This window comes from Chrysemys picta, chromosome 14 (assembly GCF_011386835.1).
Source record: "Chrysemys picta bellii isolate R12L10 chromosome 14, ASM1138683v2, whole genome shotgun sequence".
Classification (NCBI taxonomy): Eukaryota; Metazoa; Chordata; order Testudines; family Emydidae; genus Chrysemys; species Chrysemys picta.
Window position 1 is genome coordinate 10,104,326 of NC_088804.1, and position 24,064 is coordinate 10,128,389.

Below are 24,064 nucleotides of genomic sequence, written 5' to 3' on the forward strand. Positions count from 1 at the left end.
GGGGATTGCCCAGCATTCACGTGCACACCCCCTTTGGGGCTGTAAACCCAAAATAATATTGTCTTGCGCTGTATAGAGAAATCTGCACAGCACAAGCTCATAAAAAGCGCCCGCTCCCTCCATGTGGAGAGAGAGATGCACAGCCTTTTGCTCCCCCCAGATATGAATGGGCACAAACTGGGTTTTGGAATAAACAAGAAATAAGTTTATTAACGACAAAAGGTAAATTTTAAGTGATTCTAAGGGATAGCAAACAGAACAAAGCAGATGACTGAGCAAATAAAACAAAACATGCAAACTAAGCTTGATTCACGAAAGAAAAGGTTACAAAATGTAATTTCTCACCCTAAGTGTTGACCTAGGCAGGATGCAGAGTTTCTGTAGCTTAGCGTTCCAGTTATTTCTCTTTACAGACTAGACTCCTCTGTCTGTCTGGACTCAGCCCCTTCCTTTCCCTCAGCTTAGTTCCTTTGTCTCTTCAGGTACTTTTAGCAATCTTCCTTCTTGGGTGGGAAGGCAGTGAAGGGAGAGTCCTGATGGCCTTGCTTTCCAGCCTTAAATAGAATTTACATAAGGTGGGAAGCCTTTGTTTCCAGTGGAAAAGTACAGGCAGTGTCCAAGGTGCTATTTTGCATCAGGTGATGATATCACCTGAGCTTGCAGTGTTGAAGCAACCATGAAACCAGGTTTATTTGCAATGTCCACAGGAAGGAACTCCAGGAAGATGGGAGCCTTCCTCCGCAGCATGGGGCAGGGATCTCTAGCAGGAGGGTTCTCTGCCAATTGAAGTCACTAAGACACAGGGTTTGGGGACTTCATCAGCAGAGTCAAGGGAAGGGTAGGGACGGTTTTGTGGCCTGCAGCATGCAGGGGGTCAGACCAGATGATCATAATGGTCCCTTCTGACCTTAAAGTCTATGAGTCTATGAGTCTTTAAAGACTCATTGTCTTTTTCTATTGACCCATCAAGCCTGATTGCTTACTGTTTGGTGGGCGTTTCCCCAAGTATATACACAGTTGTAATTGTTACATAGTTAATATTCCTGCCTCCAGATACAGAAATGATCCATGCATACAAATTGGATAGTCACATTCAGCAAATCAAAACCTTTCCAATGATATCTTACACGAGCCATCTTGCATAAAATATCTTAGTTATGCCATATTTAGATCATAACCATATTTTGATAAAGAATATGGAGCGTCACGTCACAATAGCCATCTGTGGTTGGTTGGTGTAGACACAATAAATCCTGCATCTTGGCAGGGGGTTAGACTAGATGGCCCTTGCAGCCCCTTCTAACCCTGTGGTTCTATGATTCCATGATAACATGTATGTGGGACCTCGGGAGCTGAGTTCCACAACCACCAGTGGGTGCCTATCCCAGCATGGGTGACCTACGCCTGCTTCTCTCTGTGTTGCGGTATCTTGATTCCTTATCCTCAAGGAAAGGTCCCCACACACTCAGAGAAGGACTTTTGGGCCAGGTGAGCAAGTTCTGTGCACCAGCTGCTCCTCTTGAATGAATTAAAACGAGGATAATAGGACTGTTTCGCTGGAGCAAGAAAGTAAGAGGGAGAAAAAGGCTGATAGCGATGAAATGCAATGGGGAGACAGACCGGGAGAGTAGAGAGATGAATACATCACGGGTTCAGGGGGCTGATCAGGCCTGTTCTACAGTGCTGTCCCTGACTTCACTACCGGTACTGTGCTTTAATCTGCTTTGCTCTGCTTTCTAGGTTTGACCTGCATTAGGAGAGTCACCCTTCTTTAGCCTCTCCTCCCATGCTCTGGCTGCAGCTGGGCAAGAATTCCCCTGCTTTCTAGTCTCCTACTAGCTGGTTCCCAGCTTGCACCGGTGCTGCAGCAATGTTTGAATTCTGCTTTTCCGTCTCTTCACTGTGCTCAGCTCCCCACCTCGGACCTGCAGTACTGCACCCTTCCCAGGGACTCCTGCTTTCTAGATCCCACCGCGGCCTGCTCTCTAGCTGAGGCCTCCACTCCAGCATTACAGAAGCTCCCCTTTCAGGCTTCTCTAGTTCCGCTCCATGCTGCACCCTCACAGTTCTCCCCCTTTCTCCTCTCTTCCTGTGTTCTGCTCCCCAGTTCAGCCCCTTACTGATGCAAGGATAATAGCCCCATCCTACTCTGCCTCTAAGAATAAAGTCCCCTAGCAACCAACTGTCTGACAATGACATTCATTTGCTCCACGACAGCCTTGTGCCCATTAGCGAGTTTCTACTGAATAACATGCTTTAATGTGTCTGCACATGACAGACGCTGCCAGATTCTGTCTGAGCCCAAGGCAATCGCTCTGAAGTGGCTCAGGGAGGGAGGTAAGCACATCCTGCAGGAGTGTAGCACGGCCCTTGGTTTAGGAATCTGCACCGCTGTTTTCCTGATCCTTCTTAAAAATCAGGATGAATGGGGCTCAGGAGGATTACTGTGCGAATAACTGAGTATTTGGTTTGGGTGCAGGTCTGAAACACCAGGGTATGGGGGGGAGGAGGATTGTTGAATTGTGGTTGACCCAAATTTGCATTTTTTTTTTTTTTTTGCACAAAACCCTTTGCCTTGCACTACTCAGAACATCAGTCTCAGGCTGAGTGCGTTGCTTTAATGAGGAATAGACACAGGCCAGCAGCCAGTGGTGGAGTTGCCACCTTTACCATATTGCCCTCTGCGCTCATCATGTGGTCATGTTGTCTTCACATCACCATGCAAATGTGAACAAATCACAGAGTTGCATTGGCTCGGGGAGGCTTTCAAGAGCTCTCAGAAAACAGAGCGCTCGGAATCTGCACCTAAAAATAATTCAGTGGGCATTTAATAGCACTGAGCCTAGACGCACATGCAAGTCAGGTAACCAATCGGGACTGTGTTATAAAATAGGATCATTATAAAGACCCACGATTATTTTGAGGTGCAAAATCAGAGGCTGAGGTCAGGGTCTTTAAAAAATCAGGGCCTTAATTTCCTGGCTGCTTGTTTGTGTGGCACTGGAGAGCAGCCCCCTTAAAATACGGGCTATTCCTATGAAAATCCAGATCTGTAATACTTGCTGACTGAACGCTAGGCAAGAGACCTGACAATCATATGGCAGCTGCAGACACACGAGGAAGTTGGATTGCTCAATTTAAATTCTGGCTAGAGAGGATTCATGACCCTGCTATTCTCAGTTTAACCATTCTGACTGAACAGCAAACACTTAACGAATCCTAGGAAACCTCGGCGTGTGTCTCCAAGAAACTCCCTTTGCATAGAGCGGTCTGGACCTGTGCCACTGTATAAAGCAGCACTCGGCCATGTGCCTTAACAATTTTTTTCTTCTGCCCTTCTGCATGATGACATGTGACATGTATGACATTGATGACACATTACATGTTGGCTGTGTGTTACTACTCTGTGTGACACTGGCCTCTTTGTTTTTTCTAAAAAAACGACCCCAGTAGCCTCTAGTAATGGCCCCAAACCTTGCTGTATCAGGACTGTACGAGGAGCGTGATTGGGATCGTTACTGCAGAGTATTCCATGGGCTAGATTCACCCAAGCTGGCACAAAGAAGTATAAATCACACCTCCTTGTGCCAGCTACTCCCCCGACATCTCAGGGGGATAGTCACCTGGTTGCCACAGCGTGTTTTCCCTTATGGTTCTAGTACGCTAAGGGAAGGCAGCTTTAAATTGCAATTGGGACTCCACGAGAGTCTTGTCACCAGAAATCAATGTATTGCCTGCCTGGTCACTGCAGCCAGTGCTGCCCGGCTTCTTGGGCCCCGACGGGTCTCCCCGCGGAGGAGACAGGGTGATCGTTTTGCTGTGAGCTTTCTGTCACCATCAGCGGCCTCCACAAGAGTTTGACAGCAGAAACGGGCACAGACCTGAGAATGAATTGGTGGAGCCGAGAATAGAATTTCTCCCAAGAACATGATGGACCAATGACCTGTGGCATCAGTCAGTGCATCTCCCTTAAAGGTTCTGAATTCTTGGGGCCAGATTTTCACTGGGTGTAAGTCAACACTGCTCCACTGATTTCAGAGTCTGAAGAAAGGAGGCCCATTGACTTCAATGAAGCTACGCTGCTTTGCAGCAACTGAGGGTGAGGTGTTGAGAGACATCACAGAGATTACTATCTCTGGAGTCGCACAGCTGCCAAAATTAGGACATCTAAATGGCCCCCCAGTGCAGAAAACGTCCAGTGGAAGCCATTTGGGGAGAAGGGTACAAGACTGAACTAACGAGCACACTGTTGTAATGTGAGTGGCTAGTGCCGAAAGGCAGAGCTGATGGAAAATGGGGTCTGTGAACATACACGTAAGGGGCAATAATAATAAAAAAAAAACCAAACCAATCGCCCCACCAAAAAAACAAGCAAAAAAAAAAAAACCAACCAAACAAAAAAACACCTTGGTGGCAGATTGCCAGTTCCAGCTGCTTTAAGTGTATTTCAGAATAAAAATACACAGCCAAACAACTAAAATATCCCTGCACCAAATCTGTCACCTACAGCCCTTTCAACAGAACATTCTCACTTTGTTGTAATCTGTCAGCCATAGATGTGAGCAGATTACATAGCAGTTAGCAATGGTACTCCACGTGTTCCTGCAGGATAAAACATAAACCTAGCTCCTTGACCCAGGGCTACTCCCTCTCTCTGACCAGCAACTCTTTCCCAAAATGTGAAGTGCATCCCAGGATAGGAAGGAAGGAAAAGCAAAAAGATGCAGAAGAGTTTCTGAAATATGAAGTGTTATACTTAAAATCCCAGCAGCCTGGTACCACAGACAACTTTGTGTCTAATACCTGCATTTTCCTAAGTCTACATAATTTAAACTTTCTGGTCATCTTAGATTTAAAAAAAAAACAAGATAATTCCCATGGGGGAAAAAAGTTAATTTAGACTTGATTCTGCCATTGTATTTATGCTGAGTATTTACTATATAAGTCGTCTACTGAGTTAAGGGACAGCAAGGTACTACTAAACATGAGTAAAGGTGGCAGAATCAGGCCTTCAGAAATGCAGCCACTTCTGGGTGGGCACATAGCATAAGTTCACTAACCCCCAACAACAATAATTTAGGACAGAATGAAAAGAGTGCTGTAGTACATTTTCTGGTATTTAAAATGCTGGAATGTGATTTGTTTTTTCACAAACGTGTACAGAATTTGAATACCCTCTCTCTCCCCATCATTTGTCAAATTTCTTTTGCTACTAAACAAGGCATTTAAGGACAACACACATGATGTGGTAATGTACGGTTCCCTCACTGTGGGTTGGAAAACCGGTTTAAGTCCATCAGAAGCCCTGTAGTCCTGTCTTGGATCATGGTTATTGAAACCAAAGTCATATATTCATAGAGTCCAAGGCCAGAAAGGACCATTGTGATGATCTAGTCTGATCTCCTGTATCACACAGGCCAGAGAACTTCCTCAGAATAATTCCTTTAGAACTACTGAATATTTTGTTAAAATAATCCAATCTTGGTTTAAAAATTGCCAGTGATGGTGAATCTACTATGGCCCTTGGTAAATTGTTCCAATGGTTAATTACCCTCACTGTTAAAACTTTACATCTTATTGCCAGGCTGAATTTGTCTAGCTTTAACTTCCAGCCATTGGGTCTTTTTACACCTTTGTCTACCAAATTCAAGAGCCCATTAACAAATATTTTTTCCCCATGTAGGTATTTATAGATTGTGATCAAGTCAGTCCATTTAAGCCAGGCACTGTAACTTCAATCCACAAGGGCAAAGAAGTTTAGCTATTGTACTGGAAGGCTGTATGAAATGCCAGAGAGGTGGATGTTACCACAAACGCTTTATTCATGGGGAATTAATTATCCAGACTGGGCTATCTACTGGAACTATTCAAAAAGACCTTTGAAAACCTATTTGTTTCTGGGAGAAAAGGTAACACAGTGTCCCCACTGGTCTGCAGGGGATACAGATAAGACAACACTACAGGCTTGGTATTTACCTTTCTGTTGAGCTGGCTGGTGAATTTGGTATCCCCTGCTACAGAATGCAGAGCCCCAAGTGATGGAATTCTGTTCTAGCCAGTGATAACTTTAGCTCCTATCAATACCTCTCCTTTAACCCACACAGGTAGAGCGTCCTCTCTTCAGGGAGGCTAGCGATTAATCTAGGATGATGTCAGCTTAGCCACGTCTCACATAGAAATCTGTCTGCACCGCACATAAAAGATGGGCCCTTAACTCGTGTTTAGCTAATGGCAGCTCTGGTTAGCAGCTAAAGTTAAGGTCTATAACAGGAGTCTGGGGTTGAACTTGAGCTGCTAACCCGAGTTAAAAGCTGGGTTGCTGGGATTTCCCTGTGGTTTAACCAGAGTTAGCTAACCCGAGTTAAGAACACACCTTGTTTTGCAGTCAAGACACAAGATGGCTTTTGCATGTAGAATACACCCGCCCTAGAAATTCAGGAGCCATCTGCCAGCTGAAAGGAGCAAGTCCTACCACATTGCTTTGCCATTTACTCTCTTTAGGCAGCTGCTCTAATGAACTCCTTTATTAATGAGGCCAGCGGGAGTCCATCTGATTGGGTCATCCTTTGTGAAAACGATTTGTGCCTGTGCTTCTGAAAGGATGGATGGAAGAGCCCACTCAAGGAAATAAGTTTGCAAATGACTTCTCCTCTCCCGACAGATCACCCACCTCATGAAAGGGCTTGCCAGGAGCTGACTGCAGAGTACATGCCCTCCCCTGTGACTGCCAAGGCCTAAAAGGGAGCCGAAAGGGGTAGGCTGAAAGCAGGGTCATGCCCCCAGCCTCTGTTCTGCAACAGCCAACAGAGCCGGCTGGGCTTGTATTAGGGAACGTAGTAAATCCCCTCCAAGCATGATGGAGATCCTGCTCTGCCCTGTCTCCGTTGTGAGTCCCCAGGAGGAATTCTGGCTGACTCAGCAGCCGGGAGACCTCGTGTTCCAAGATCCTTCTCAGCATGAATGTTTCAGAGCTGAGTTGGAAGCGTCTGAAGACAGTTTAGATGAGAATTGCTGACACAACCTAAACTGCAGTTTATTAGCACAGATGGGATCATTATAAGAAACGGGTACATCTGATGCGTATTGATTTCCCGCCCGGTCAGCGCCTGGCATAGACTAAGTGCACTGCAGGCTTCTAACCCTTCCTACTGTGATTCAGCTTCTTGTCTGGTAACGCCAACAACAGAGAAAATGACATTTCTTAGTGCTGGTCACCAGCTTGTTTGGCGTTTTGTTTGGGGGTGGGAGGGGGGAAAGATGGGCAGAGTTATCTACATCTCTCCACTCTTCCCTTGTTTTAACCCCTTCCGGCTTTGAGACATTGTGCCAAAGCCACTATTCTACCAGCTCAGGAAGACTGGACCAGACTGTCCATGATGCCCCTGAACTCAAGGACAATGCCGCGCTACATTCAGCACACACATACAATGCTGACAACACAGAAGATGGAATTTCAAAGGGAAAGGCAGACAGTGCCTTCATCTGGAAAGAGAGTGGCTTAGGTGAAATTAGTTGGTGGGCCTCAGTCTAGTATTGAACAAGAGTCTCTGTCACAAAATCCACCGTTACATTAGGTGCTCATTGGCAAACTTATTGGAAGTCCAAGCAGAGAGGTGAGCGGAGTCTGAACTAAAGGGCCCTGGAGTCTGGTTCCTCCGGCTCAGGGCTGAAGCATTTTGTTGGGTTGGTGTAGAAGACACTTGCTCTGCTGCTGTCCTTATTGTATCTGCTCTGTGCATAAATAGAGAACCTCTGCCTCCAGGGCTGTGAATCCTGTGCCTGTCACAAAGCACTAAAGTCATGTATAAAGTGGGAAAAGTGGAGAACCAAGGAAGCGAAGGGTAATGAGGGATATTCTCTTTCCTCCCTCTTCCAAGCCCTCTCTACTCCTAGATTCATTCTCGTGAAAATGGGCCCTTTCGCTGCTACCCTGGCTTTTCTGTCTTGTCTGTCTTGTCATTCATAGGGCTAAATCTGATTTTTCAGTAGCTTCAAGAGAGGGAGTTGAGAAGACAGATGAACCCTTGGACAATGGCAGTTGTTTGCAGAGACTCGGATACCATTTGGACACAACATCATGGATATGTTCTGAGCTCTGATAAACTAGTGCGATTTCTCTGTTGTAAATCTTGCAGGTGTGTCACAGTATCTGATTACTTGGGCAGTTATCCTGTTTTACAGAAAATTCTTGCCCATGTGCTGGAGGTATCCAAAGCAATGCTAGCTCAATGGTGTAACTCAGCGGAGTTGTCTAAATGGCAAGAAAGGTTTATTACAATGTGTTCTTGCCTCTTACATGCTGCTCTTTCAGTGTTGCCGAGTGCCAGGAAAAGGATTAATCCATAAATGTTCATATATCCAGGGAAGCCAGGGTGGGAAAGTATCTGCATCACGGCGTCGCTCTCTGTAGCTAACAAGAAGGACCTTACATAGCTCTTTCCAGGTACATAGCTGTGACATGGTGCCAGGCCCTTCCATGCTCCCTTGTGAAGTAGGGTGAACCTGAATTCAACTTTCACTATTCCTTGAACCAGTGTTCAAGGCAAGGGCTGTTGGGAGACAGAGATGGGAGGATACTGTTGGGAAGCTGGGCGCCACATGTAGGCCCTTAGGACTGGATTCAACCCTAAGCTCAGAAACCTTCCCATTTCCATTTCTGTTTACATTAACTTATTCTAGTCTCCTATTATAAGCGATGTCTCTCAAGGAAAAGACCTTGCTGACTGCCATGGTAACTTCCCCTCCTGCTGAGTTAGTCTCCCAGCTTACAGTACTTAATAGTATTGACTTGTATTATGAGAGTACCTAGATGCCTCAGCCAAGATCACAACCCCGTTCTGCTAGACACTGCACAAGCGCATGGTAAGAGACAGTTCCGGAGCCTGAGCACCTCTGAATTGGAGCCATAGTTACCTCACGAGGCACAAACAATATTATTCCACATCGGCCTTCTCTGGGCTTGATTGAGCTTTCCCCTTCTGCAGTCTGTTCACCTCTGACTGAAGTAAACGGCAGTGAGCAATACTGGTCCAATCAACTGCATTTGGCGATATGAGTTTTATAGGGCGGCTTGGTTTTGCTCATCACGTAGGGAGCTTAACATTCAAACCTGAGCACCGAAGGCAGGAATATTTACTTTCAAGCAAAGATAAGTCAAGCCATAAATCCAGCTAAACGGTATCTACAGCTCCGACTTGAGTAATGCAGCAAATTATCCCTTTTGGTTTTATTGGTACTTGTGGCCTAAGGTGTAAAGGTGGATTGTTCAATAAATAGCTCAACAGACTCACCCTAATTAATTGGATTGTTCACTTACGCTGATATTCCTTCCAATTAAACCTAAGTGAGGTTGAGCGATGGGATAGACAGAGGAGGGAGCATGTCAAGCACATTTTAATGGACAAATGTGATGAAAAAATGGAATCTGCCCATTTGATGGGAATAATAATGGGAAAACATGACCTATAATATTTCTTTCTTGAATCTGAGAGGACCTTCTAGTAATCGGAGTGCATTAAAATGTGCATTGTCTTAGAATTTATGTGTAAAGCTATAGTGCCCAGCTAGTCATCCAAGCTGAATCTTTACTTTGCTGGTAAAACTAATTTCACAGTGCTACACAGTCCCAAAGCACGTGGCACTTGTACAGGGGTAATAAAGCACAAGAATGGTACTTACACAAGCAGTAAATTAGACCTGATGTGTTAAATGGAAATGAATATCCATCTTCTAGCCATGTTCAGCCTCTGCCCTAGTGTCCCTAGCAACACTCCATTACTTTCATGTCTGCAGCAGGATTCATTACCCTCCCTCCTAGTCCATCCACCACAGAGGATGGGCTAAGGAAAAAGGAGGGTCCAACAATCAGTGTTGAAGGGGGAGGGAGAGGAGGAGAGAGAGTTTTCTGAGGAATAATCATTGGATCCTTAGAATCAGAGTTAGTGATGACAAAGACCTATGGAGTACCTACCAGCGTGGGATTGTCCACTGCATTCTCCAGTGCTTTATCCACAAATTGGCACTGGGCATCCACCCTTTCCACTGGGCGACTGTTGCTCAATCTAACAGACTTCTCTGTTAGGAAATTCTTTTTGATAGTCAACTCTAAATTGTCCTTCTCTTAATTTCAGCCCTATTAGTCCTTTTTTCTAGCCCCTTGTCTGTCAGTGGCTTTGCTTCGGGGACAGAGTATATTACGCTATGAGCACCAGCTTTCTTTGTCAGAGCAGCTCTGTGACCTTGTGTTTAATAATGGCCGGCTCCAGCTGCAGCACGGGAAGGGAAGGGGATGGAACGCTGGAGGGTGATGAGCTCTGCTAAGGTTCATGTGTGGTGACCCTTGAGACATGTGCTGTCCCCTCTTCCTTTTGCTTAATCCAAGGCTTTGTAACCCAGTGTGACAGAAGAAAGGGACGTGTGGGGGAGGGAACCCAAGCAACCAAGACAAATAGAGCTGGCAACGAGAAATTCTGCTGCATCTGACAGGGCTGTGTGCAGCAGGGCCAGGCCTTTGGGAGCAATAATGGAGAGATCAGGCTCCATTTTCCAATGCGCTGCAAATTAGCTATCTTAGAGGATAGCCGGGTGAGGGGGAAATGTTGCACACGTTGCAACCTAGTTAAAGCTTCATGGTCTCTAAGGGGACTGGGGAGGAGAGCGGTGTTAAGCAGTGAGGTGGGGGAGGAGATTGGAAGGAAGCCTCCCACAGCGTAATCACTGGACGAATTTTCACATATGCTCCTCTCAATGCTTTCCTTTCGGGGTTAGTATGAAACTGCGTGGATCTAGGGCTTGAGGGATCTCAGACTGGTTCCTCAACACCACAAAAGCCATCATCACAGCCGGCCCCCTTGTGGAATAGGCACTGAGAATAAATTATCCTCTGACTCCTGGAGTTGGTCCATCCAGGGCAGGGTTGAGTTTGATGGGACGGTGCAGCCTACTTTTATCTTGTCTGCGCACATACCAATGACCGCAGTGGAAGGTTAACAAGGCAGGACTGGTGTTCTGTAAATCATTCTAGGAACTGCAGTCTGCGGTGATATTGCACTGACTAGTCTGCAGAAGAGAAGAATGAAGGGGGATTTGATAGCTGCTTTCAACTACCTGAAGGAGGGTTCCAAAGAGGATGGATCTAGACTGTTCTCAGTGGTAGTAGATGACAGAACAAGGAGCAATGGTCTCAAGTTGCAGTGGGGGAGGTTTAGGTTGGATATTAGGAAAAAACTTTTTCAAAAGGAGGGTGGTGAAGCACTGGAATGGGTTACCTAGGGAGGTGGTGGAATCGCCTTCCTTAGAGGTTTTTAAGTTCAGGCTTGACAGTTGGGGATTGGTCCTGCTTTGAGCAAGGGGTTGGACTAGATGACCTCCTGAGGTCCCTTCCAACCCTGATATTCTATGATTCTATGACTAGGAAGATATTACAGAACTGTTCCAGTGTTCTGCAAGTCTTGCTTGAAGGATGTTAAACAGGCTCACCAATATGGGAGCTGTCTTGGGAAAACAGGCAGTTAGCAGCCATCCGTATGTCCTAGTTCCTCTCTGAGGTTCTTTTAGAGCAGCGTAATCACTAGGCTGCCATTCAAGAGATCGCTCGACTCCTTCTGTTCCTTATACAATGATTTAAGTTAGCAGTGTTTTGCAGCATGTTCTAACACCTCTGCATTCTCCCTACAAGGGGTTGGTTGGCGTATGTGGTACAGTAATAGTTTGGAATGAAGGTTATACCAATATCTCAAGCAGATTCCCCTTCAAAGAGAGCGGAGCTGAAAATATTCTCTGGAGGATTGTGCAGCTGAGGCCGTAAGCGGGATGCCAATGTTTTACTCTGAACTCAGTGTAACATTTCCAAAATTCATTGCCAACAGAGTCCTTGACCCTGGAATGTTAAGGTGTCAATAGCCGCTGGGCATGTTGCTAAAAAGTCAATACATCTTTGTATTGTACATGTCTGATGATCGTTCTGTTTCTTTGGAATAAGGAGGAGAATAACCTGTATATCTGTGTCCACCTGAAATGGATTCTGGCCTTTTTCTGTATGTGCCATTGCCCATCTTCTTACCTATCTAGCCAAGAGCATGTGCTACTTCAGGACTCAGTTTGTGTGCGCACATCCCATAGGGACATTCAGAAGTAGGCACCCAGTCGTGTGTGCTGAAAATCAGGTTCTTCCCGTGCAGCGCCCCGAACTGAACCTGCCTAGTTAGGAATCTGATGAGAGGAAAGACCTTTCGCTTTTAAAATCTGATCCGAAGTCAGAGATTAAAGAATCCCAAAGGAAACACCTATTGTATGATTTTTTAGCACAAATGTGGGTCTACAAATACACTCCAATTGAGGGTGTCCTGCTGTACAAGAAAAAGACACGAGGAGTGCCCAAGACTTTTCTTTCTGAGCAGGGGTCGCCATAGCTTGGAGGCATCAAGATTAAAAAAAATAAAAGTGGTGGTGGGGAGGACAAGGAGATGGAGTGGGAATGAAAGAAACCAAAAGCAGGTGATTAGGGATACAGCACTCAATCCACAAATAAATTTGCCTGGAGACAGATGAAAAAGCCACCACCAAATGACAGAAGCATTTGCAGTGTTTTAATGTCCTTCCCTTTCACTCCTTTGCCTATTGCTTTACTCTTAATGGAAGATGCTGTCTAAGATACCAGAGGCCCCTTACAGAGGATCAGTTATTTCTCTCATTTTCCTCCTTGCAATCAGAGCTTCCCCCCACTTTCCTCAGCATGCATGTGAGACCCTCCATAAAGACAGGCTGATGGTATAGACTTAAAACAAACCAAACCAAAACGCTTTGGAAAAGCCCTATGCAGGGATATGTATAAGTTAGATGTAGAAACCCAGATCTTTTCTGCTCATCTTTGATGGAGAGGAGGAACTGCAAATGCACATCGTGTTTAGGGCAGTACAAGAGTGTACAATCGGTGAGTACTGGGATGGAATCAACCATAGGAAAATTTAGGCTAAAAAAACCCATGCTGGTGTCTCTTTCTCTCTCTCTTCTGTGCTATTGATTAGATTGTGGATTAGTCTCCCAAGGGAAGCAGTAGGACTCTCCTAGCTTATGTTATTTAACACTATCCTGGACAAAGCACTAGAGGCCGTGATATAGGGAACAATTCTGCATTGGCCAGTGGATAACATAATGAGGCAGTTACTTTTCCAGTTGCTTAGATTCTAGGGAGGTCGCTAATGTAGACAGTAAGAGATTTCCTGGTACATGTAGAAAAAAGCAGGGGACAACCATTGTGCCCTGGCTAATCCATTCAGTTAATAAAACAGATGGTAATGGCTAGGGCTGCGTCTGAGGGATTGCGGCACACATAACAGCGTAGAGAGGATAGCGCCTTTGAAATGCCTAAGTTGGACAGATAGCTTGGGACTCTCAGCATTCGAGTGGGAGGTCTACCCTGGACTGCTATGGGAACAGAGTTAGGCCAACATGAGTGCTTTGGAAAATTCCACTCATACAGGCTGCTATGCTATATAATGACTGCACTCGAGTATAGAATTCAGTGGGTTCAGAAGTGCCTTGGACTACTCTGGCATATGAAACATATTTCTGTATGTCAACTCTGTTCTGCTACATAGATACCAGGCTACATGTTTAAGACAAAGATGGGCCCAAACCAAAAGACTGTCCCCGGATCACTGCATCCAAACACCTGCAAACTTTGGGGAAGTTCAGATTCGGATCTGATTTGGAGTCAATCCTTCTCTGCATTAAAAGGAAATAATTTCGGTATGTGCTGGTGATTTAAAGCCATTATTCGCTACATTAAAAAATGAAACAAAAAAGGTGTTCAAGGGTTAAATGAAAAATATGCCTTTGAAAAAGAGATTCATTGAGGGTTAATAAGCACCAATTGAACTGTCACTTGTGGTACCATCTGGCACAGTGCACCAGGGCCTAGGGGAGGACCAGAAATGTTACAGTGTCCTTGTCCTATGACAGGATCTCTGCTTATCGTGACTAAACCATCAGCAACTCCTAAATGGCAACAGATCTGAAAATGCAAAAGACTTCATTGGGTTAGCTGTTTAAACTAAAGGTAATGCTGAATGCATAGAAACAACTCTCCAGCCACAACGAAATCCCCAGCTGGTATTATGAGAGAGGTGTGGATTTTATCTGGCTAGAGTAGCTGCAGGTGGGACAACTGAAGAGAAAGAGTGAAGGCTTTTAAAGCTACGAGTTTCCTTCACTGGTGACTGATGGGCAGGAGTGCCGCCAGCTTTTCTGCCGCCCTAGGCGGCGGAAGGTCCCACCCCAAAATGCCGCCTCCCACAGAGGCAGCGGAAGGTCTCGCCGCCGAAATACCACCACGGTCGCCGCCCCCCAAATTGTCGCGCCCTTGGTGACCGCCTAGGTAGCCTAATAGGTTGCGCCGGCCCTGCTGATGTGCATGAGCGCGCCTTGCTGACCTAGAGATCTAGATCCTCCAACTTTTAGCCGAGTAGTTCCATCGTCTTCAAGAGGTACTCCTGTGTGTAAGGGTTGCAGGATCAGTCCTTCATTCTTCTGTTCCTTCCACTCTTCAGTTCCTCCTTCTCTCTCTTTCACACTCTGTGTGTTTGTGCGTGTGGGTGTGTTGGAGATTTTCAAAGCACTGCAGAGGAGTTAGTCACACATCTTCCATTGAAATGAATGCTGATTGGCTGTGATTGTAATACAATCCTTGCTGAAAATATAGCCTAGAGATTCCCAATCTGTTGTCGGTTCACAGACCACTAGCTGATGGACTCTGCAGAGTGTGCTGGTCATTCGGTGTGGGCGACTCCCCCTTAATTCCAGCTGCTAAACAGCATTAAAAGAAGATTGAAAATACAGGAATACTTTCCTACTGGTACTTTTCCATGGAGGATATCTATCTATCTATCTATCTATCTATCTATCTATCTATCTATCTATCTATCTATCTATCTATCTATCTATCTATCTATCTATCTATCTATCTATCTATCTATCTAACATAAACACCAATGGTTTGGCCAGCACAGCCGTAATCAGAGAATCATGAAAGTCTGTGTTGGCAAAAATGGCTGTTTTATTGTTAGTGAAATAGATTAAATGTGAATATCCATACAATAAATATTTGGAATTGGCATAATGTTAGGGTCACCTGCTATTTATAGAATCATAGGCCTGGAAGGGACCTCCAGTCATCTAGTCCAGTCCCCTACATTCATTCTGGAGTACAAAATAATTGCATCTTGATCTGAGGATGCTGGGTCATGACATCACAATATTTGCATGTTCCCATCTTGACATGGCTAAGCGCCTGATCACACTGCATCATTATGCCGTGATCCAACATAGTGAGATCAGTTGAAATCCCAACATTTTGGTGTAAAGTTCTGATCTATATTCTGATCTCAGGCTTTATCACAGAAGCTAAACAACCCAAACAGCATCATTGATTAAGTTGCAAAATGAAGTTGTTTTAGTATCAATCGTTAGGTAGAAGCCGACAGATTTAGTGTTGGATGGATAACAATTAAAGCTGGGTCCAAGCCAAAATGCATCAAATGAACACACCCAAACTCTGGGAAATTCATATCTAGATGTAGGTCCAGATTAGAAGTTTGTTGGTGGCCCTCCTATCTTCAGAATGAGGTGAACCAAGACCCTAGACTCGAACACTTGTGATCTTTGTGAAAACTTGGATCTGATTCCTAACTGTGCACCTTGAGCTCATTGTTAAGAATAATACTAATAACACAAGGAAACCAACACCACTGTAACAGCAAAGAGTTCACCTATTTTTACTATAATCTGTCTGTCTGTCTCTGAATTTCTGGGAGGCCTATCACCATAATGAGCTCTGTTAGCGAAGTGGAAATTGAATCAACTACATTGTGCTACAATTTGTCCTATTAACCAGGTAAACAAACTGTCCTGTTATCTATCAGACTGTCCAGAAGTCAACTATCCCCATGAGCGGATCCACTAGATCAGTGTATGGAGCAACCTGCTTTGAGACATTCCCTTTATAACATCCAGATCAAGCCCTAGGGTGAGCTATTCTGGGCAAAGAGACTAGCTCCGGATAGATCAGAATTAGATCTGTATCGGAGTTCTGCATGATACGTTAATAGCTTGGACACAACACTCATCCCAATCTTTAAACAACACCCCCAACAGAGTCATTGCCAAGACATACCTGAGCATTTTAAAGGACACTTCAGACCAAAGTTTAATGAGCCCAAATGCAACATTTCCTTTCCTTCTGATATAATAACCTATGGAATGGGATACTCACTATTGGGCAGAGTCATTAAGTTGATATTCCCGGGACCGGTTGAAGCACTCCTGGATTCCAGAATCTGCCCAGAGTCTCATCATAGCTGACAGCAGCTCTGGAGAGAAGGGCTCTGTGTCCTCCATTCGACTTACTACATCACAGACCATCTTAGCATCAGCCTAGAGAGGAAAGAAGCAACAGGTCACATGAGTTGCTGAGATGTATTCTGGAACTGGAGAATTGTCCTCTCCTTGAGAATCCTAAATAATAGAGAGAGTCCTCAGCTAAGAGCCCACATGTTTCTGACTCATGTTTTAGGATTCATAGCAGAGCCATCCAGTAAAGCAGCCAGAATTAAGGCCGGAATGAGGATGTGTCAAAGAAGCCATTAAGAAGTGATGGTCTCCTAGTACATATTTGCACAATCCACATTATGCAAAGTTATGGTAGCGAAGTATGTCCAATTAGCAAATGGACCAATATGTATAATGTATGTACATCACATGGGCTATTCAGCAACACAAATAAACCGGATACAGTGCAGTTACGTATGCATGTAAATTACCAGTAAAGTGAGGTATGGGCTGGGCCAAATTCTGTTTAGTCATGTGTCACCCCACCGCAGTAAAGAGGATTATCGTATGATCAGATAAGTAAAATACAGCCTATTAGACTATTTCAGATTTGTCTACTTCTTCTTCCTCTTTCCCATGATTTCACATCAGCATATAATGCCATTACTGAGAATTCATAATAATAATTACATGCTGCAAATGTACATGGTGCTACACAATTTGGATGAAGACAGATATCCTGTCATGATGAGTTTACAGTGATGACCACAAACAAGAGGAGACATCTGCATGGTGTGGGGGAGGAGAGGGGAAGTTACTTTAAGATGGTCACTTACAACTGTGTGAACCAGCACTGACTCTTCAAGGCTTTTTGTGATGGGTACGCTAAGGGTTTCTTTCTTCTTCCTCCATTATTGATAGGCTTGGCAGAATTCAATTTTCATTCTTTTGTAATTTTGATGGATAATATTGATGTTTATTTTTAATTTTTTTTTTTCAGTTTTCATCAATTTAAATGTTCACAGTTGTGCAAAATTATGGGTGTTAATCTCCCCCCCCCCAATTTTTATTGATTTCAATTTTCATAGCTGTGGACAATTATGGAGGGGGGTGTCAGACAAGGGAGGGGGGTCAGACAATAATTATTTAATGACAGTAGATGTTGAGATTCAAAAGGTTGCAGCTTCATAGCCATTAAAACACAAATTGTCCACATCATATGCCAAAATATACAAAGTAAATAGCCTTAAATCAAACTCAGTTCTCAAGCAGCATTTTTCTGACTTTGAATATCTGTGCATGTAGATGATCATCAATGGAAATATTTTTTCATTAGTTTGTGTGTGCTGTGAAATAGACATTTATCTCCATTTACCAATAAAAATCGAATCCTTCCAAGTCTACTTTCTCATAAGCCTATTTGCTGAGTCCTTATGCTCTCTCACTACCCATCCCATCCCCCCATGTGCACACCTATCCCCACAACAGAGTTGGCAAGGAGCTACAAGGCTTTGGAAGTAAGAATTCACATAGTTCAGTGGTGACACTGAGCAGTACAGCTGAGGCATCAATCTGGTGTACTGGTGCAGCAGATCGGAAACCACTGCTCTAAGAGAGCCCTCATGCACTTACGTCCGCTTGGGTGCCGTTTGCTGCTGTTGGTCTCTCTTCTAAAGTTGTCCACAGAGGCATAACTTGTTCTGTAAATGTGCCCCTGTAATCAATAATCTATAACAAGAACAGAGGACGCAGCACCTGCAGTTCTTCATTAACATGCAGGCTTTTATGTCCCGGCTCATATGTGTGGTCTGATCTCTTTGCCAACTGGACAGTTCCTAAAGCTGCGGGGCCAACATCTCCTACCCAGAGTGCCCTGAAACTGCTTAGGTTCACTGTCAAACTTCATCAGCTGCCTGCTTCTAAACAATAGTTCACTAATTGTCATCAATTGCCTCATCCCCCCGAAGCTGGAGCACTGAGAGGGACCCTTCTTAGCAGCACAAAAAGGGGACTGAATAGCCTAGGGGATTGGCACTGGGTTATTAGAGCTTTTCCTTGCTAGGTCACCTGTTTAGATCCACTACGTCAGTAGTGACCGAAAGTCGTAGCCCTCCAATGCCTGTTTGGCAGCCCAAATCTAGTTCTCAATCAACAGGTGTCACTATCCCAAAACATCCAGCCAGATTGGCAGTCTCAGCAGAGATGCTAAAGACTTCAAGAGCCCGGAGGTGCAAGTTGTATCTGGAGAGAGTGTAGGCAAAACTTGCACTGCCTGTGCTCGTATGGTACAGATCCTGTGCACGTAGAGTGGAATTCAGTCTCTGGGACTGTCACCCTGACACATTTCCTGAGCACTGACATTGTTTGAAAAATACATAAAAGATCAATACTGGGCTGCAAGGGTAGCAAGCTCTGGTGAAGTCAGAATGCTTCTGACTGAGCTCTAGTGGGCTATATTAATTGATAAGATACTCTCTATTTGGTTCCATAGCCTGGGACCCGTTTGGTAAGCGGTTCCTAGATGTTCTACTGGCTGCATTCTGTAGTGTTTGCCTTGGAGACGCATGCCAACTGGTTGACTGTAACAGCTGAGCAAAATTTTCCAGGTGAATAGTTTTATTCACTGAAAATTTCAGTTTCAGGTGGACCAAAACTATTAGTGGATTCAAACAGAATTTGGTGAAGAGTTTCAACCAAAGAAAAAAAAAATTGAAAGAAAAATTAAAAAAAGTCCTAAACGTTCCATTCTGACATTTTCAAAGTGAAACCTTTCAACTTTTCATTTTGAAACAATGGTTCATTTGAAAATTGAGTTACGTTTAATTTTAAAAACAACAACAAAACACCCCAAACCAAAACAAAATGTATTGTTTTGGGTCATATGAAACATTTCTTTCAACCCAAAACTAAATTTGGGGGGGGGGGTCTCAGTGAGAAAAGTGGAAAAATATCATTTCTGGATTGACTTGAAATTAATATTTTTTTCTGATTTATTTGGTTCAGCCACCCAACTGAAAACTCAATTATTTCCTCTGCTCTAGACTGCAAGTGAGAATAAGATTCTAGTATCGCTTCCTTTTTTATGGCTGTTAAGTGTTGTCCAAAGATCAGTTGGAACTCATCATGGACAATATATTCCTAAAAGCATTAAAGGTGTAATTAGCGTTAGCTGGTTTAAATACCAAGAAGCTTCGCTAGGATAACAAATTGCATGGTTTCAAGACCTGGTTCATATCTGCCAAATCAGAATCCTCTGCTCACAAGCTGATTTCAAGAGGGCTTCCCCATGATCTAGTTTCATGTATTTTTATTGATTTCCCTTCCCTATTTTAATAACAGGCAATTTTTCTTTCTTTTTCTAAAGAAAAAGGATTTGGGTGACTTTGGCGTTCATGAAAGTGAGAGATTAGCAGCCCACGCTAGGGCCCTGCGTGGTGTAGGTGTTCAACCACCTTCTCAGACAGAGTCCTGACAATGCACTTTGCTCTCCATTTGCAACTCTCACCCTAGTCATGGGCTTCCACATTGCATCGCAGCCTTGACCTGCCACCCTCGTCCTCTATTCCAGTGCAGCATCCTACTAGCATCCTTCATGCCTAACCCATCAGACCCTATGCTGTCAAAATCCTAGATGTCTCATGAGGAGGATGCTGGACACTAGCGTCATGGATGAGCAATCACAAGGAATTTTCAGTCACATTCTGGTCTCATTTATACCGGTGCAAATCTGGAGCAACTGCATTCACTTCACTGGAGGGTTTTTTCCCACTGGCCTAGCCTGGATTAGCATGTGGAACCTGGAATTTGAACTCATCTTTCCAGAGGTGTGACTAGTTAATACTTTATCCCATGGCATCAGTCCAGTTCCTCAGGAAGTTTTTCTGAAGGTTTTGGCACCCAGAGGAATTTTCTGCACGTAGGAAATGTCATCTGCATTTCGACGATGCCAAGTGAATGAATGCATTTTGCATGTAATTCACCCTCGTGCAGAGAGCCAGAACAGGCTGTATGCAGTACTCAAACCAAGGCCTAAGTGGGATTTCAATAGTTAATAGGCTTTGCACTGGCCCTCTGCATTTCTGGACAGCTGTAAATGGGTCACATTGCAGTCCATTGTGCTGAGAACAACATGCAGCAGCAGAAGGATATTTTGGAAAGTTTTGCTCTTGGTGACTAGATTGCTGCATGTTAAGACACCGAAACACAAACAATTGCAGTGAGAGCTTGTTCCGCACAGCTCTGCTGAGAAAGCTGTTCATTAGACTACATAATTAATTTCTTGCGGTGGTCTCTGGCCTCGCTGAACCTGTTGAGTGACCTTCGCTTGTAACGCTTTGCCTCAAGTGCTTAAACTGGCCCCAGGGAGAGAGTCCAGTGCATCAGCGGCAGGGTAGTTGGTTATTCCCAACACAGCTGCTGCATGAGCTGAGCTTCAGACACGGAGCATCCAAGCAGCTGGCAGGGCAGAAGAACAGGATAAGGCATCTCGCAGTCAGTGATAAAGTGAGACAAGTCGCTAGGGGAAATGGAGAGGAGGGGCAAGACTTCATTGCAGAGACGTGCGGAGCCCTCAGGGCTACTAGCAGATGCAGGGCCACATCCTCAGCGGGGATAAATTGTCGTAGCTCCATTGAAGTCAATGGAACGCGGAGAATTTACACAAGAGGAGGATCTGGTCTGAGGATTTTACAATGTAATTCAAAGGGGGAAGCAAGCCGTGGCCCCTTACAGCCTGTCAGGGGTCAGGACACTCTCCTACCCATCAGCCTTTTCTTTTCTTCAGTGTCATCAGACAAAAAAGAAACACAGGGATGGAATTCTTTCTGATGGCTGATTTTTGAAAATGATTTTAAAGAGCAGGTTAGACAAACACCTGTCAGGGATGGTCTAGATAATAACTAGATCTGCCATGAGGAAGGGGACTGGACTAGATGACCTCTTGAGGTCCCTTCCAGTCCTAATATTCTATGATTATAAACTCTCTGGACCGAAATCTCTAGGTAACTGCAGGGACGTCAGGGGAGTTACTCAAGTTGTGAACCTGACCCTCCTCGTTCAAATATTGCCTGATTTAAATGCCCCAAAGACAGAAAATTCCAAATGGTGCCTTTGTTGCCAGCGTTAATTCACTACACTCGCACCGAAGGGTTTTTGTGTTCTCAGAACGGTGAGCAGCTTTGTGAGTCGCGCACGATGAATTGTGCAGGCGCAGCTGAATTAAGGATGAGTGTGAACCCTGTCAAGGAGTGTGTGGGTGCTTTACAACCCTCCTGAGTCCCATGAGACCCCCAGCCAGCTGGGCTGGGGTCATCCAGGTAGCCCCAAGTCCCAAACCTGGTCCATTCCAAACTCCTGCAGAATTGGCAATGAAACCCAAACTTTAGACCTTAGTTCTGTCTGGATGACACCAACCCCACCACGCAGTGGGAGCCAGAGAGATTATTTATCACGTCCAGGGGGTGATTAGAAAGGAGGAGAGAGAGGGTGGAGTTTAATGTATCCCTCAATGACATTTCCCATTACCCTGAATGCCCAAATGACTCAGGTTTATCTTGCTGCTTCTCTCATTGGTTCAGAACTAAGGATGTGAAAGAAGGCACCTGAGATATCATGACACAGTGACTGCTATGGCAGAAGGGAAGCTGCAATTTCCCCCTCCTGCTGGAGAGTTTTACACTAGAGTCAGCTGTCAAATTGCAGTAATGTGTCTCTTCACCGCAACCAAATACTTCACACCAGCGTCAAGTGCTAGCCACTGAGCTACAAATCCCACTGTCATTGTTATTTATAATTTGTCCCGCAGTAGTGCCCAAAGGACCGAATAAGGGACCTGGCTCCCATTGTGCTAGGCACCATGCACACCTACGACAAAAAGACCTTTGTGGTCCCTGCCTCAAAGTGCTTACGGTCACTTCTGCACAGAAGAGCACTGCAGGATAATGACTAATAACCAGACTGGGAGACACATCATCCGTGATTCAGGCGGTTTTTGTAAAAAGATGCTTGTACAACTGTGTTCCAACAAAAAGACTGTATTTTTGGTATTTCAGATGACCACAGGGATGGGATAACAGCCACTTTGAGTGTGGTCAAGTTAACTTCCACTAGCTTCATAGTTATTTCTCCCATTGCTGAGAACCTGCCATGACCCCGGGATATAAAGTTTGACTGTGCTTCATCCTGCCGAGGTGCACAAGTATTCTCCCACCCTTTGCACATCTGTGTAGGGGCGAGGTATAATGCGCTCCTTGCAATCCTGTGAGTATACCGACTTTGCAAAGCTACTGCAATTGCCAGTGTGGATAAGAAGGGATAGGGAGCACTCTGTCCCTCTCAAACAGCCAATGGCGCTAGTGCAGTGGTTCTCAAACTAGGGCCGCCGCTTGTGTAGGGAAAGCCCCTGGTGGGCCGGGCCAGTTTGTTTACCTGCCAGGTCTGCAGGTTCGGCTGATCACGGCTCCCACTGGCCGCGGTTCACTGCTCCAGGCCAATGGGGGCTGTGGGAAGCGGCGCAGGAGAAGGGATTTGCTGGTAGCTGCTTCCCGCAGCCCCCATTGGCCAGGAGTGGCGAACCGCGGTCAGTGGGAGCCGTGATCGACCGGACCTGCGGACCCGGCAGGTAAACAAACCGGCCTGGCCTGCCAGGGGCTTTCCCTGCACAAGTGGCGGCCCCAGTTTGAGAATCACTGCTCTTCAAGTATGGTTCAGTAGTGAGGCCATAATGGAGCTCCCATCGGGGCTTGGCACTTCCACAACATCCCAAATGCAGAGCTCTGCCTTAAAGGCACCATACAAAGTCTTTATCTGCTGAACATGTATGCTCCGTGAACATATGCTGAGTACATACAGATTTCAGCAGTGGAGACTTAAGCTGCTGAAGACTCTAGCATTCCCGACCAGGGCTTGAAGTCTCCAGCACATAAAGTCTTTATGGGCTGGTGAAATCTCAGCACAGCTCTTGAAGACTTCAGTGCATAAAATACTATGGGCTTAATTCTTTATGCATTGAAGATTTTGTGAACATAAAGACTTCATCACAGATCACCTAGATTTGAATTTAGTAGCCAGAAATATTTCTAGCCTCTTAGAGTCTCCACCAATTCCAAAAATAGTGTTGGACGCATCCCCAAACCAAGACAAACGAAGAGCCTTGGTAAGTCCAGTTGATCTTGGTGGCTTGTTTCTATCCTAGAGGTCGTCTTGCTCCAACTGATATATTCATAAAGAATCCATGTAGTGCTGAGAATGTGAAATTCTTTCCCTCTTCGCAGACTTTTGTAAAAGTTACAAAAACTGCCAGTAGCGAATCTACCTTGGACTGTGATTTTGTTAGCTCTCATAGCCTTACTTAGGGAGCACAAAGGAAAAGAGAAGAGCTGCAGGAAGTGATGGCGATCAGCTGACGTCCCTGTCCTCTCCAGGTCATTATTAAACCAGCATCACAGACTCCTGACTAGTTGTGGTCTCAAGGATTCCATTGAGCCTTCTGTAAGAGTCAGGATGCTATAAGGCTTTGACCTGGCCAAATTCCAACTCAGTATAGTAAGTATAGTGAGTATATTTTGCCTAATTACACTGGTCTTCCAGTGGTTTCTACTGGACACAGTGTTCGTCCCATTCCATCCCAAACTGTTTTGCAGAGTTGCTGTGTGCTTTCCACCAGCTGCCATGTTTCAACCCTGGAGAGGACTGCAATTCAGTGGCCGATGAGAAATGATTCCTTTTAATCAGTTTGTAA

At 45.0% G+C, this 24,064-nt stretch overlaps 1 protein-coding gene across 3 annotated transcripts in view; it reads right to left on the reverse strand.

Annotated features, from left to right (window-relative positions):
• GNAO1 (G protein subunit alpha o1) overlaps positions 1–24,064 on the reverse strand; it is a 311,049-nt gene that overhangs the window by 82,592 nt on the left and 204,393 nt on the right. For all 3 annotated transcript variants that reach the window (XM_042852322.2, XM_005306272.5, XM_005306273.5), the window contains exon 4: positions 16,271–16,431. In XM_042852322.2, the coding sequence (XP_042708256.1) occupies positions 16,271–16,431 (161 nt within the window). The remainder of the gene's footprint in view (positions 1–16,270; positions 16,432–24,064) is intronic.